This window comes from Panicum hallii, chromosome 1 (genome assembly GCF_002211085.1).
Source record: "Panicum hallii strain FIL2 chromosome 1, PHallii_v3.1, whole genome shotgun sequence".
Lineage (NCBI taxonomy): Eukaryota > Viridiplantae > Streptophyta > Magnoliopsida > Poales > Poaceae > Panicum > Panicum hallii.
Genome location: NC_038042.1, coordinates 6341537 through 6357577, shown reverse-complemented (window position 1 = coordinate 6357577; position 16041 = coordinate 6341537). Strand labels below are relative to the sequence as shown.

The window sequence follows — 16041 nt, the reverse complement described above, 5'->3', positions numbered from 1 at the left end:
TAAAGGAAACAAACAGGCAGCTTATTTGCTCAGATTATATAATCTAGAGTCAAAAACACCACAATCTCATAAGCTAGTCAAGTGGAGCTTATTTCAACTTATTTCTACCCAAAAGACCCACTACCCATGGTAAGGAGGAGCAAATTACCCGCAATTGCCATTGGGTCCCACCAGCCCACTCCCTCCTCCCCTCCCCACGCGCCCCTCTCCCTGGCTGGCTCCCCACGCGCCCCTCTCTCTGGCTCGCTCCCTCCTCCCCTCCCCACGCGCCCCTCTCTCCCTGACCTTCAAACCCTAGCCGCCACTCCATCCTAGCGCCCCCCATGGAAGACCACGACGCGGAGGACTCTCTCTCTCAAGCTCTGGAGCACCGTAATAGTCTACAGCGTGAGCTCATCTTCAATTGGACCCCAAATGGTGTGAGGGCGGAGGAGGAAGACGACCCCAACAGCAATGGTGTCTTGGGGCGCGGAGGTGGCCCGAGGCTCGGCAGTGGAGGCGTCCGGCGAGGCCCGGCCCGTGGCCTGGCGCGCAGCACGCCGAGCGGGGTCGCGGGGCGCGGCAGGCAGGGGCGCGGCGCAGCTGCCGGCCAGGGGCGCGGCGCAGCTGCCGGCCAGGATGGGGGCGCGGCGCAGCTGCCGGCCAGAGGCGCGCCGTGGCCGCCGGCAAGAGGCGCGCCGTGGCTACCAGCGTGGATGGCGGCGCGGCCAGTAGCGAACCAGGTATTTTGTTGCAAATTTCAATCTTTAAGTGTTATATGGGGTGGTTTATGGATTTATCCCTTTTTCTGCTTCTTCTAGAGCTGAAACAGGCTGCTGCAGATGGACTCCCACCATCGGGAAAAGGGCGCGGACGTGGAAAGCGCGCATCACAGATAGACGGTACTCACATTCCAGTTGTTGTACCCTCCTCAAAAGTTGTCCAACATGTGGGTCGTCATGGATATCCGACTCAGAATGTTTTAGCTATATGTGACTTCGATATGAGGTTTACTTTTGTTGTTGCCGGATGGTCCGGATCGGTGCATGATATGAGAGTATTCAATGATGCTTTACGCAAGTATGGCACTATCTTCCCACATCCTCCACCCGGTACGATTATTTCATCACCCATTTAAATTATGTACTTGCATGAAATTGTGTCTCACAATTTTTTGAAAATTTGTAGAAAAATTTTACCTTGTGGACTCGGGGTATCCGAACCAAAAGGGCTATCTTGCTCCATACAAAGGGGTGAAATATCATGTGCCGGAATTTAGAGCGGGGCCACGTGCATCCGGAAAAAAGGAGGTATTCAACCAATTGCACTCCTCTCTTCGTAATCACATTGAGCGTTCTTTTGGAGTCTTAAAGATGAAGTGGAGAATTTTGTTGGACTTGCCAAGCTATCCGATGTTGAAGCAATCAAAAATAATACATGCATGTATGGCTCTACATAATTTCATTCGAGATAGTAAAATGGCCGATAAAGAGTTTGATCGTTGTGATCAAGATGAGAACTACATGCCCATTCCATCAAGTCACTCAGCTAGTGAAAGCCAATTGGGAGATGAGGAGGGAGCTATGAATAGTTTTCGTGATGAAATTGCCAATGCACTATTTGCTAGGAGAATGTAATTTTATTTAGAATTATTGAAGCTGTAATTTTATTTTTAGTACTTTAGTTTGGACAAAAAACTTGTATGAAATATTTCTACTTATTTGATTCTGTATTAAAAAGTTTGTGGTGGTGATTTAAAACTGCTAATGTTGTGAAAATAGTAAGCAAATGAATAAGTCTAGTACCAAAGGGCATTGTTGTCTTTACACGTCTAGGACAAATAAGCTGGGCCCAAATAAGCTAGGCAAACAAACAGCAAGACTCAGCTTATTTAATCCAGAAAAAATAAGCTAGATTATATAAGCTACCAAATAAGCTGGATAGTATAATCTATAAGCCCAAACAAACAGGCCCTTAGAGCATCTCAAGACCATGCAGAACCTAGAGCAGGGTGCTAGTGCACAGAGCTCGTGCTTGGCATGTACTGTCTCCGTTCTAAATTATAATTCGTTTTAACCTTTTTTATATATATATTTTGCTATGCACTAAAATATATACTATATCTAGATACATAATAAAAATTAGATATCTAAAAAGATAAAATAAATTTTAATTCGGAACGGAGGGTGTATCTTCAAACACGTTGCAGGAGACGGCGTGGGCGAGGGCCAGCTGCAACCCCGGTGTTTGTATCGTCCGTATCCTTTCCGCATTTACGATGATACCGTTTCTTATTTTAAGCAAAACATTTAGTTTGCTATTTCCAACTAATTCCGTGGTAGAATTTCAGCTGACAGTTAATTCTTCATCATTTCATAGTGTGGAGAAGCGAGGACGAGGAAGCTGTCTCCGTCGAGAGAACAAAATTTTGCGCCATTAGTGTTGTTTCTACAGTTTCATCTTACAAGCGAAGCCTGAAAACTGTAGATAATTCAAGTTCAAACCTCCACGCGCGCGAGCACAAGCATAAAGTGAAGGGGCGATTCAAAAGGAAACAAAAAAAGCGTACAGCACATCATGTAGTGTGCTAGTGTGCAAGCCCTACACCCTAGTAGAAGATACTAAGTAATAGAAAGACCAATTGCATCATTGAGATGATTGTTGACCGCGGTTGCCTCGCGGTGAAACAGCCGTCCCAACGAGACCTTATGACCCCGCAACCGTTGGGTTTGGAGAGCAATTTGGCACTAAAAAAACAGTCAAAAACGAAGCGTAGATGTCCTCGGTCTCGGTGGCTCGGTCCTTCCAACTCGCCATAGAAAATGCAATGCTCAGGATTGACGGCCTAGGTCTGCTTTTGTTGTAAGCAGCGACGGCCCAAGCCTTGGAAACCTCGTGTTGGGCCACGACGGCGGTTCCATGGACTCAATTGGCACGCGCGCGCGGTTCGTTTGTTGGTTTCAACACACCGCCGCCGGCCCCCACCCCCAACCGGAAAATGGAATATTCAACTCAGCACCCCCAACTATTGAAACCGTCCAATTTACTTCCCTCGATAGTTTTGAAAGATAATTTTGCCAACGTGACGTCATTTCAGCAATCCTACGTAGCTTCACACCAGCCAAAGAGGATAAATTGGACCATGTTGATAGTAAGTCAACTAGACTTTATCAAAAATAGTTAAAAAATATTTTTTTTCTTGAAAAACATATGTAATTAAAAATTCTAAAATCTGGTTTAGTCTCCCAAAATTTATTTTAGCTCACAAATATATGAAATTAGTTTCTTTTCTACTCTAAAATCATGGTCTATTTATAGTGTCTAAGTTAAAAATTATTGAAATCCTATGGCCATACTTTAATTTTTGCTAAAAGTTGGTTCTATTATTTATTGTAAGTGGTCTCAACTTATTTATTATCATCTACTATATCGTTTGAGGCTCAATTTTAGACGAACTAAACGAGCCGAGTTAAAGTTGACTTTCATTAAAAACACCTAATTCTAATTTAGAAATAAAAATAATTTTAATCAAAGTATTTTTGAAAGATTTAATAACTCTTAGGAACAAGAATATAGAGCATGGTTTTAGAAAGAAGTATGAAACTGCTTTTTCATATTTTTTCTATAATGAAACTAGATTTAGGAATTTTAATTGCATATGTTTTCTAAGAAAAAAATATGTTTTAACTATTTTTTGTTAAAGTCTAGTTGACCATCTTAAACTATCAACATGGTTTAATTTACCCCTTGTTGCTGATGTGGCGTATGTAGGATTGTTGATATGGCGCCACGTTGGCAAAACCGTCTTTTGAAACTGCCGAGGAAGGTAAATTGGATAATTTTAATAGTTAGGGGTGTTGAATATCAGGTTTTTCGGTTGAGGGGGTAAATTAGATTGTGTTAATAGTTGAGGGGGTTGAAAGGACTTTTTCCTTGTTGGCAAACGCCAGTTGGTAACTGGGCTGGTGCGTGCGTGATGTGTGTCGGGTTTGTATGTGAACCGGGCCCAATTTGGACCAATCAGTAGCACATGTTTTTTAACATAAGGACCAGATTCTTTCGTGCAGGGTTAAGCGGAGTGAATCGGTGAGGGCCTGTTGGGGAGTAAAATGGACTTTTCTTTTTTTTTTGTACGAGGAAGTTTTTTGGCAGCCAATTCTTTCGTGCAGCTAACGTGACAAAAATGAAACTCTGGATGTTCACGAACCAATTTTGCCGGGAGACAAAAGAAAACAAGAACTATCTTGATTAATTGACACTGTTAACACAAGACGGAGTAATCCATCATCGTCGAGCTAAGCACTAAGAGCACCTCCAGCAGATTACTCATCTCTCATACTGTGTATATTTTCTTTCTCTATCATCAATAATATTTTTTTACTTTTAGTAGTCAATCTATAATAGATTACTCAATGGATAAGATGGAGGGAGAAATCCCCTACATTTAAGTAGGAGGAAGGTGTGTTTTGGCAATCACCAAAAATATTTTGGTATTGGTAATATTTTGGTATTGGTGATGAAATTGGCAATCTGTTAAAGCACCACCTGTTTTTTAGTATTGGAGAGAAAATGAGTAATCTGCTGGACATACTCTATTAAGCACGTTAGCACAGGGCCCAAGAAGAGGCCAAATTGTCTAGCCTGGAACGAAAGAAAAGAAAATGTTTTTTATTGAAACTACGGCAATCCTGAGACAACTGAGGTTGTCTGAACTTATTAAATTCCGAGACACATAATTACAAAGATTACATAAAGGTTGGGGGAGCAGAGGGAAGAAACAAGAGTAAAACAGCTAGACCTATGTTACATTAGAAAAAGTTTACTCCATCCAACAAGCTTTGCCCTATCAGAGGGAGAGGAGCATCTGTTCGACCACAGAATGAGATCATCCCTACATCGTCGCGAGATCATCAGATTTGTTTCATCTTCATGCCTAAAAACCTTTGCATTCCTGCATTTCCTAATGTTCCAAAGAATGCAAGTGAGGACTGTGCTTTTGATTCTAGAGCATCTTTCCATTAGAGGGTTCACTGTCCAGAGTTGCTCAATCCCTATAGAATTCTGCAGTGAATTCAGACTTAAGCCCATGAAAGTCCAGAAGCTAGCACTACGGGGACATGAGATGAATAGGTGGAAGCAAACTTCTTCAGAGGTGCAGAAAGGGACATTGCCCTGTTGAGTGCATGTTGCAGTAGAGCAGCCTTGAATTCGTGCTTAGTCTTTGCTTGTGCAGTAACCAAAGAAAGAACTTGCATTTTTGAGGGGATTAACTCCTCCATATCGCTTGGGAGAAAGGATCGTCCGGGCAGGATTCAAAAGTAAGAAGGTAATGATCTCGTGACGTAGGCAGAAACGAAAATGTCATTGCCATGTCCCGTATCTGCTCTTTGGGCTTGAGATTTGGAGCCGGGCTAGCTCCTGGCGGCCACCATGCTCTCGGCTCTCGGGGGTCTCCGTCCGTCTCCGGTCAAAGCAGGCGACGACGTCCAGTCCTACTGCCTGCGTCGTCGTCGTCGTCGTCGTCGTCGTCGTCGTCGTCGTCTACGAGTCGTCCGACGGCGGCGGTGCCGCCGAATCCTCGGCAGCCTTCATCACGGCCTCCCTCAGCGACGCCTCGTCGAATTCGCCCGCCTGCATTCAGCACAGATTCGAATAACCCATGTTAGCTAGACGACGTCAGGAATCAGGATACGTGTCAGTGACAAGCTGCTACTAGCTCGTCAGACTAATTCAGACACTGCACATAGACGACAACGACGACGACCAAACTCCTTACTACCGACAGTCGACAGTAACAGGAGAAAGCTAGCACACCCCAGGATGATCGAATAGACCTTTCACGATTGGTCAGGTCGTCAAAGGCCACTGTCTTGATCAGTCGTCCATGCATGTCGTCCAGATCGAAGCTAGTTGCAGCTAGCAGACCGGCGAGCGAGACGGTGCGCGAGACATGTATGGTCAGCTGATGCAGTCGCGTTGTCTCACAGCGGTGGATGCGAGATAGCCAAGGATTTCTGCGGAATTTCTGTGGACAAACCGGGGGGCAGGATTGGGCCCTGTAGGCTACCGGACCTGGACTGCCCGCCGCTGGCTGCTGCCGTGACGTCGCCCTGGGTCGCCGGCGGCTGGACGGTCAAGGTTTTCCTGGGAGGAGCTGTTGAGTTTTCGCCGGCGGTCGGCCTGTGGGGCCCACGCCCGTCGCTGGCTGTAGGCGGAAGCATGTGCCCGGAGAGACTTAGTCCCTTTGACTTTGACCAGGATTGCCGCCACCTTCCAAAAGGAACTTGGTCTGCATGCCTCGCTCCAGGCTGATGCTGATCCCAGATTTGGCCGCTTGTTCGTCTTGACTGTAGCTCTAGCTTCTTGCAAGCGCACGTTCTAGCGATCAGTTGCAGAGCGCCAATACATACAAGGGAGGGAGAAATGACAGCATCGTCTCCTATAAGGAATGACACTAGTTGCTTAAATGTACACCTTTTTGAATGCCATGGTACCCCAAACACGAAAAAGTTTTGATCTTGAAGCCCGCAAATATAATGCATGCAACTATGAACGTTAATTGTGCGATGACAGTGCGTTTCGTACCGTTGCTCGCAGCGTAAAGGTGGCGTGAGCAACGCCATCGCTGGGTCGCCTGCCGCCGTCGACGGCCGCCACCGTGAAGCACCCCATCTCCCTGATCACGGCCAGCGCGCGCGCCACCAGCTCGGCCACGTCGCCGTGCGCCGCCCGCGCCTCCACCCGCACGGTCACCTCCCGGGCCGCCGCTGACGACGACGACGACGACGACGGTGTCGAGGCGCTACCGGCGGCGGCGGCGGCGGTCACGTGGACTTGCACCCTCTCCGACGCGCCGCTCAGCCCCTGGAGCACCACTACTTCTTGCTGCTCCGGCGACGAGTAGGGCCTCTCCTTCCAGCCGCCACCGCCATTGGAGTGCTGGTGAGCTCGGCTCTCCAGGCTCCGGTTCCTCGCCTCGAGGTCGGCGATCTGGGCTACCAGAATGTTCATGTAGTCCAGCGTCTTGGCGAGGACGGTGGCCTTGTCTTTCTACATCGTGAAATAAAATGCACAAAACAAGATGAATTTAAATATACCAGTAATTAAGCAAGGTTTATGTGTGAATTTTTCAGTACAACTCTATTACATACAGAAAAAATCATATAAGCATATGAAATGGTCTGCAAAAGAAATAAGTGCGTGCGCTTCAGGCCGGGATATTGAACTCGTGTAATATTTCATGCAGGATGCGAGCTGGCTGTATGCAAATTTCGATTATTCAGAGTGTTTTTGTAGCAAATTAGATTCGCAATTTTTCAAATTGAGTGCTAAGTACCTTTGATCCTGGAGGCAGCAACCCCCTGAGCGCCTCGAAGCTCTCGTTGAGCCTCTCCCGCCGCCGCCGCTCCGATATCATATGGTTCAGCTGGCTGCTCGTCGGCGCCGGCGGCGGATCCTCCTCTTCTTCCGGTACCCGCTGCGCCATCGCGGTGCCGCCACTGCGCTCCCGGTTGAACCGAAGCATGTGCATCCTCCGCAGGATGGAGATGCCCATCTTGATCATCCGCTGCCCGGGCGCGCCCGGCGGCCGCCACGGCGCCCTGGGCGCCAGCGCCGCGTTGTACGCCCGGAACGCCGTCGTCGTCGTGCCCCGCCGCCGCGGCCACCGGCGCGCGCTGTGGTGGTGGTTGCCCGGAGGGGACGCCGCCGTCGACGTGGACGGCGTCGGCAGCGCCGAGGACGACGAGGCGGAGATGACGGCGAGCATGGCCTCCGCCATCGCGGCGTCGTCGGCGTCGGGGCTCGGAAAGTGGACGCGGCCGTGCCGGCTGAATGGGGCCGCGAGCGGCGGGCGCGGGTAGAGCGGATGCGGCGGCACTGGCACCTGCCGCTCTGACCTGGAGGACGGCGTGGCGGCCGGCGTCACGGCCATCGTGCGGAGCAGCGACGTGGAGCCCTCCGCCACCGGGCTGCCCACGGAGACGGACGGCAGCGAGGACGAGGGCGACGACGGCCCCGTCGGCGGCAGCTGGAGTAGCTCCTCGAGCAGCGATTGCTGGAAGAAGTCCTCCGAGAACACCTGCTGCAAGCTCGACTCCAAGCTCATGGGCGACCCGCTTGCCGCCGTGGACATGCCGACCTCGATCTCGCCGCTCTCGCATCCCATGAACGCCGCCATCTGCGCATTGCCAACAGCAGCCAAACTCGATGATCATACCATCATCTTCTAGAGAAGAAGTTGCACAAGCTTTGCGAAAGAACATATATGATCATACGCACTCATCATGAGATCAAGAAACAAACCTTAATGCCAGCTTCCTGAAATAAACATCACAATTAATCGAATTAAACAATCACCCTTTTTTGCAGACTGGGAGATCGAAGAGCAACTGAATAATCCAAACAAATACGCCATGAATATAATGCCATAGAGATCACGGTCGGGGACGTGCGCTCCACTGACCTGGTAGAACTGCTGCTGCGCCGGCAGCGACGCCGAGGACGCCAGGTCGTGCGCCGGCAGCTCCATGAACGCGCGGCCGTCCTTGTACGCCCACCCTGGCACACACCTGCAGACAGAGTCACGCCATGGCTGAATCAAACTGACAATGGCCACCGAAATGCAAGGTGGTGGATGGCATGCATGTAGATGTGTACGCACCCGCTCACGGCGGCGCAGAGCGACCCCCGGTACGCGTCGAAGAGCGCGCGCACGCGGCCGGCGTCACCGCGGCAGTTGGCTCCGCCGTCGCAGAACCATGCGTTCAGGCAGCACAACAGGCGGCGGGCGCTGCAAATGCGTGCCCATTTACTTGGTAAATCCAACCCAGCCCATGCAGATTATGAATGCATTGCAGCAGGAAGACGATCTAAAGAGATCGATCTCTGTCGATGAGAGATACCTGGTGGCAGCTGAGGAAGACGAAGCCGCCGCCGGCTGGGCCGCAGGGAGGGCCGCCCAGGCGCAGAGGTACGCGCAGCCGGGGACGCGAGCCGCCGCCCGCTGGAGGATGCGCAGCCGGGACTCCTGGCCGAGCACGAAGAGGGTGTCCATCAGCTGAGGAAGACGACGAGGTGCGGCGGAGAGCTTGCCATGGCTGGCTGGCTGCTCGATGGACGGCTGCTTGAGTTGGTCGTCGCTGCCGTCGATCGGCCGGTATATATATAGGGATGAGGACGATGGGTACGAATGTGTATGCGTGGGTGTGCATGCACTTGCGCCCTGTGTGGATGTCAGTGGGGCTGAAAAGTAGCTAGTGCGGTGGAGGGGAAGGTGAGGTTGGCGAGCTCGGAGGGCGCGGATGGGTGGCGGGGAGCCGAGGATGCCTGGGTTTGAAAAGTAGTCGGGCGCAGGGGGGAAGACGACGCCACCAAACCGCAAGTCGTTGAAAGGTCCACGGCTGGGTTGGCTGGCGAGTGTCCGCGAGAGATGTGTGCTTGAAAAAGGGTCAAACAAGGTGGCAGGGATGGGGGCTCTTGCAGCGACCTTGTGCCGCAACTTGCATTTACAATCCAAGCTTTGATGATGATATTTCGATCCAACTATGTTCCGATATAAATCGACTGGCTGGCCTCTTAAAATTATAATATTATTCTAATAAGACAATGCCAAGAGCTCTGCCATATACTGGACCATGGGGCCGGTAAACACCACAAAGAGACAATAAAACAGCAAGATGTATGCTGAAATATGGCAGTATGCATGAGCATTGTAACAATATATGGAGAATCTACTTCCACATGTGTATCTCATGACGCAGAACGTATCTGATCTAAAAATAAGGGTGCATTTGAAATTTTTTGTATATATCCTTTTGAAGTATCTTAGAATTAGCATATGAACATACTCATATATATCTATCTATATATATATAACCATCAGTATATCACTGTGCGTATGTCCGTATACTTATTTATCACTTTGAGTATGTTCATATACTAATTCTAAGATACTTCAAAAGTATATATAATTTTTTTAAAAGCATCCCTATTTTTTAAATATATTATAATTATATTTTAGTACGAGTATATAAAAATTAGTATGGCCACGTACTATATGTATGGTCACATACCCAACGTATATACCATCATAGATGTTCTAGTATAATTACATACTTCACGTATATGCTCTTCATCAGATCGGATGTGTCCTACGTCATGAGATACACATGTGGAAGTAGCTACAAGTGCGTATAGAATAGATTTTTTCTATATATATATATTGGAAACTATATGAAATGAAAAAAGCCCATAAAGTTTCTGCATTACATCCCCGAATATTAAGGCTCCTCGATCCATATGTAATTTGGGTACTTATATTTCTCAATCAGACCAGTGAGAGCACGGGTCGTCACTCGTTTTTCTCTTATTTAGTAAAGTTTGGATTTGTTTCGTTGTGACTATAAAAGTCCAGTAACCGGCAGCGCGCCACTCCGTTCTTGAACTGATCCGCCGCGTTCCTGAATTCGTGGCACCCTCCTTGAGGTAATAAATTCCCGTACAAGCCAATGAACGGTAAAAAAAAACAGAGAGAGAGAGAGAGAGAGAGAGAGAGAGAGAGAGAGAGAGACAGAGACAGTCTTTCTGTGGCGCAGCCTCCTGGAGACTGGAGCGGCTAGTGAGACTGCCAAACGCCTCCTTTATCTTCTGACCTTGTGTTCCTGAACACCCAAAGTGCTGTCAAATCAGTTGATCGATCGATGGCTGGATCTGAGTGTCAATTCAGATGAGCAGGGGCTGCTGCTGCATGCGGTTCCGTTTCCCTCCAGGCAAAAGCGCCATGCGATTCCTCTCCTCCTCCTTTCCGCCGCCCCCAACCGAATCCAGGGGCTTGAGCTTAATCCCCTCCTGCTGGGGCCCAGGGGTCATACGGACCCTGTACCTGGTCCACCGGCCTTTCTCCGCTGCTAACTAAAATGGGATTTGGTCTACCGGCCGGCCCGTGGACCTTTCTTCCCCCGGGGCCCAGCCCAGGCTAGGTCTCCTGCTTGGTTTTAATTTCGTAGCACTGGTCAAAGGCTAATAAGCAGGCTCCTCTGCTTGGTTTTAATTATTATATTAGCATTAGCGGTTGATGCGATGATCAACTTAATTCCGTCACAGTCCAAACCAGATGAAACGTGCCGCGTGCATGCATGCACTTGCGTGGTGCTACTGGTCGACGGATCCGACGGCGTACACGTTGACCCCGGAACGACCTGGTCCGTCCACGTGCGTATACCACGACACCGTGCGATCTGCATGCAAGCGGGTGCACCAGCCGTACGTGCCTAGGGTTTTTTTTTCAACGTTTTTCGAGTGCTTTTTTACGAATGCCCGATGGTTATCGATAGAACTCTTGATCATCCGAGGGAGATTTACGAAAAGGAACGATACGCACCGCTGATCGTTCGAGGAAAATTTATGAAAAAGAGCAACAGCCCTGGGTCATTTGGCAAAAACACCGCTCACCGCCTGGAACCTTAGAATATATTGTAGCACACAACGCTTGCAAGTCCTGAACCTAGATATATGGGTGCTCACACTTTCAGGTAGGTAGGTAGTCTTTCAGTGGTAGGCGGTGTTCAGTTCGTGATCAGCTGGCAGGCACAATCTCTCCAAGGTGCTACGAGAATAGAGTGTACGTGTACATGTGGACATTTGTATAAGTGAATATGTGTGTTTATAGGAGCATCTATGCTTGTTGCATTGGAAAAAGAAAAAAAATATTAATAGTGTGTATAATTCATCTGTTTAGTGATGCCAAAAAATCATGGAGCGAGGAAGAAGAAGAAAAACCAATTGACAAATTACAGAGCAGGATTCTATAAATTTTCACTATTCTGTCATTTGTGGAATGGCAAAAAAAAATGATTACCTGATCTCAAAAAATTAATAATATGATTATATATCTCTTCCTAAGTCTTCATAGCCTTTCAAGACTATAGCTAATAAGTCTTGATCAACCAGTGAGGTTTCAGTGGTGAAGTCAAATTTGGTAATCTTTTTGCACACTTTGATTAAGCAGAGGTAAGAACGATCAAACATTTACTAATAATTATCTTGTCACTAATTATTCAATGTTAAGATCCTGCCAAACTGCGGGTCCTCCTACTCCACTGGAATCGGCTTGCATGCTCATACACATCCTGATGCTTGACAGCATATATTTAATTAGGTGAAGAAAAGTAGAGATCCAGTCTGAGGAAGCAATGGGTTGACGACATGTCTTTAGCAGTTGATTTCATTTTTTATGATGGCAACCCGATCCAATAAATACATTTCTATGTTTCAGTGCTCCAATGATACATATTTCTTTATTTGGGTAGGCTCATAGTTTATGAGCTTTGAGCATCTAGTTTTTCAAGTTTGGCGAGGCTCTTTACCACAAGGCGGTGGGTGCAACAAGCTCTCGTAGCTGTAAATTCTGAATGTAGATGGAATTCCCGGTGGAAAATTTCCCATGAAGCCTTCCTTCATTTTGATTTCCTCCAGAGGTAGAAATGTGGCTATTCCATAAGAAACAGATTGATGAATTATTTCCATGTAGCATCCCTGTGCGAAAACTATGATGTGCACCGTAATTCGTAATTCCCTTTTTTATCTCGACTACAAGCATTAACTCAAATAGCTCTCAACATGGTGATGTCTTTTGTATTAACTTCAGATTTAACCTATATCCTTGTACTTGAAATTAATCTTATCTTCATTAGTGATAGTAGAAGTAGGATATTATTCCTCGGGCCCACATGGCCCCACCCTACACTATTTTGAATGGATGCAACATCCCCATGGCCATCTCTCTCATCCCTCAAGTTCGAACCTCGAGAGATATGAGGTCAATGCAGAAAATTTGACAGCATTAGCAATGTCAGTTGTTGCGAGGCACACACTGCTGCGCCTGGCGGTCGTTTCCCGATGTCAAACCCCGGTCAACAGGGTTTCTCAGGATACCTCTCCGTTTCTTGATTATTCTTTGTCTTGGATGTCCTTTCGTCTAGACTGTTCCATGGCCTGGCCTAGATGTTGGTCAGAATTACAAAAACATAAACATGTAGTGCGCATGCGTTCAAACCATCGAGGTGACATGCATGCATTCAGCTTAGGAGATAAAAGTATAGGCCAAATGTGATTTTGATGCGCTTCAAAGATATGCTATAAGCCAGTAGTCAAAGTTGTAAACTTGTAAGTTGTTTTCAAGAGACCATGTCGTCTATGCCCAAAACAATGCAAACCTATCTTTGATCGGGGAATTATATTTTTTTTTTCATATTCATACGGTTGCAAACTTCTATTTGCGAAAAGCTGCACCACCGTCGATGTCGCTCTCCTTGCCCACATACAGGCGTCATTCGTCACCTACTCACCTGCAAGTGGACTAAGCACTGAATTCAGTAGAACAAGGCAGAGTAATCGTAGAGATGTCATAGTGTCATAAGATAAGAACATTACAGCAACGAACGTGCTATAGTGCAAGACGGTTATGGTAAGCAAGCGGCACCGGCTGATTAACACGCAGCATTATTATTCTACTGAAGATTATCAAGATCACCAAAGCCTCTGTCCATCGTTCCACTTGCATCACTAGACTACGACTACCGTGCCGCTTATCTTGAATTTTCCCGGAAACCGGAGGGCGTAGAATTTGTCTGGAAATTGCATAAAGCACATGAACGTTTTGACATTGATTAAGGAATTAGAAGCTTCCATTTATTCTACTAGCACAGCACATGAACGTTTTGACATTGATTGAACATGAGCCGAGAGCCGACATTTTATTCTCATTCGACCATGTTCATACCATTGACTAATGTGACTTTGTCAAAAACTCAAAAGCTGACAGTAACAAAGAGCTAATACCGAGAGCAGGCTACAGAAGCTTCCCAAATCCAATCCTATGAAGAACTTACCTGGAAGTCCTCGCAGCTTTCGCTGGAAAAGCTAACGATAATAAAGGAAGGAAAGAATTGTCCTAGGTCGCGTGAGCGGCGGACCCATCCATCAAAAATTCATGGAAAAACAACCAAGGATGTGGACTACTGGACTACGACTGGCACTAGACAAGTACAGGCTGTCATCGTGTGAGGGTATAGTAGAGCCATCTAGGTATCATGCATCAAAGCTTGCAAGATTTCATATCATACCAACTGAGAATGACATAAGTTATTGACACGGCTTTGTATAACAAATTCCTGCACTACCGAGTCGGGGTCCCACGGCTAAAAACGACTTGTAGAGTTGACGGTCCAAAAGATAACCCCGCCTTTACAAATGAAGCAGGATTACTGTAGCAATTCACCCGTAATTAAAAATGCAATTTACAGAGGCGGGTGACGCCATCATCTGCCCCTATAAATGCATTTTTAGGGATAGGTGATGGCGTCAGCCGCCTCTAAAAATAATTTTCAGGGGGTTGGGTCATACCATGACCGCCCCTACAAATGGTCCCATGCAAAAAAAATTCATAACTTTTTCAATATAATCTCGGATGAAGTCAAACTTTATACCAAAATTGTAGAGGTTGACGAGACCTACAATTTCGTAGTTGATAATTTTTTCATTTAAGGTCATTTAATAGTCTAAAAATTATTATAAGTTCTCTAATTTTGAAATCTAGAAGTTTTGATTTTTTTTTCAAATAACCTCAGATGTACAGATGTAGAGTAGTTCCATATCAAAGTTATAGTGGTAAGATCTAAAATTTTTTAGTTTATACATTATTTATTTAAGACCGTTTAGGATCACAAGATCATTTAATAGTTATACTCTACATATGGCTATGAATATACAGTATCTTATAGTCATACTTTGAGATTTTCACAATCTTAATATTTATATATATTAAAATATATTTAGCATATTTATTTCTATATTTATAGTTCACAATAACCATAGTGTAGAAGTTTCGCTTTTTTAATTTATTTTGCTATATTTAAGATTTAATGAATTTTTGGAATAAAAGAGAAAAATGTTTTTAGGGGCGGGTGATGGCGTCACCCGCCCCTGGAAACGAATTTCTAGATTGATTTCAAAGTTAATATAAAAGAATAGCATTCTTTGTAGAGTCATAAGTGATTATATAGTGTGGTGGAGAGAAGCGTATGCGAGAGACTTGAGATAAGCGGTTCGAACCTTGCTTTACACAACTGTGCATATTTCATCAAAAAAATTGTAACTCGGTAACAGACGGGGTCCGTGGTGGCGGCCGATTGGCTGGGATATTTTTTTCCTTTCTATTTTGCTGTTTTCGAGGTTTTTTTCTAATTTTTTCTTATTTTTTGAAAATCGATTTCCAGGACGGACGATGTGTTATCCGTTTCTACAAAATCTATTTCTAGCTGCGAGAAGAAGGGATAGGTACGCACCTTAAAAATAGATTTTTAATCGTCGCTAGGACCTTTTCCAGTAGTGTCCGTACGGAAGGAAAGCATCAGGAAGGTCGCCGACGTACGTCAGGTCTAGACCAAAGAGTATTCTGCGCCACGAATTGTCTAGAGATTTGCACGTCACGAATTGTGAGTAGTGACGACCAATAATATATGCTGGAAATAACTGAAAACAGTGTGAAGTAATAGCACCAGTCAGCAGGACTGCAACAGCTTATAACAGGGGCACGTGAGGTGCATACATACCTTCTTGGCTTCTTCCGTCCCGGGTCAAAAGTGACTGAGAGGCGAGGGTAAAAAAGCTAGAAAGCCACACGCCAAAGACCAGAGACGTACAGGTAGCTCCAAGCCACAAATTAACAATGGAGACTTTGATTTCCTCCAGGAATTACTGCGTCAAGGTATTACCAGCAGCCAACTGCATGCGCGTTACATTAGACAGAGAGATTGACAGCAGCTGCACAGTTGATAATGTCAAGGAGAGCACGAGCTTTCACATGTACCATTGAAGAAATGTCTTTGCTTGGGTCAACCCTCCAGGCCAAATAAACAGGCCGTCCGGGTCGCTGAGAACCTAGCGGAATGGCGGTTAAGATCGCATGCATCAATATAATGCAACAGTTGATGGCGAAGGTCGCAGGAAGGGTTCCACTCATTTTGCCGTGGTGCGGCAAGAACAACCAATGAAATAATACAA

General features: G+C 46.4%; 1 protein-coding gene across 4 annotated transcripts; it reads right to left on the bottom strand.

Annotated features, from left to right (window-relative positions):
* Positions 1 to 4744: 4744 nt before the first annotated feature.
* LOC112873618 (putative transcription factor bHLH041) lies at positions 4745 to 9086 on the bottom strand. Of its 4 annotated transcripts, XR_003224794.1 has the most exons (8): positions 8883 to 9086; positions 8642 to 8770; positions 8444 to 8549; positions 8284 to 8298; positions 7316 to 8158; positions 6565 to 7029; positions 6052 to 6418; positions 5590 to 5610 (listed from the first exon to the last, which is right to left on the bottom strand). XR_003224794.1 is itself a non-coding variant. In XM_025936631.1 (7 exons), exons 1-7 carry the CDS (start codon positions 9032 to 9034, stop codon positions 5521 to 5523), a joined length of 1800 nt encoding a protein of 599 aa, XP_025792416.1. In that variant the 5' UTR covers positions 9035 to 9086; the 3' UTR covers positions 4745 to 5520. The 4 variants fall into 4 exon arrangements, 3 of the variants coding, with proteins under 3 accessions (XP_025792416.1, XP_025792423.1, XP_025792429.1); XM_025936631.1 differs by lacking the exon at positions 6052 to 6418 and having other exon boundaries at positions 4745 to 5610; XM_025936644.1 differs by lacking the exon at positions 5590 to 5610 and having other exon boundaries at positions 5795 to 6418.
* Between the last annotated feature and the right edge of the window lie 6955 nt (positions 9087 to 16041).

Excerpts from the sequence above, each read along its gene's own strand:
- LOC112873618 (XM_025936631.1), bottom strand. The coding sequence starts at position 9,034 with ATGGACACCCTCTTCGTGCTCGGCCAGGAGTCCCGGCTGCGCATCCTC. Across the intron at positions 8,550-8,641 it reads CTCTGCGCCGCCGTGAGCGG|GTGTGTGCCAGGGTGGGCGT; the intron begins GTGCGTACACAT and ends CTCTGTCTGCAG. Across the intron at positions 5,611-6,564 it reads CCTTTACGCTGCGAGCAACG|GCGGGCGAATTCGACGAGGC; the intron begins GTACGAAACGCA and ends TGCTGAATGCAG.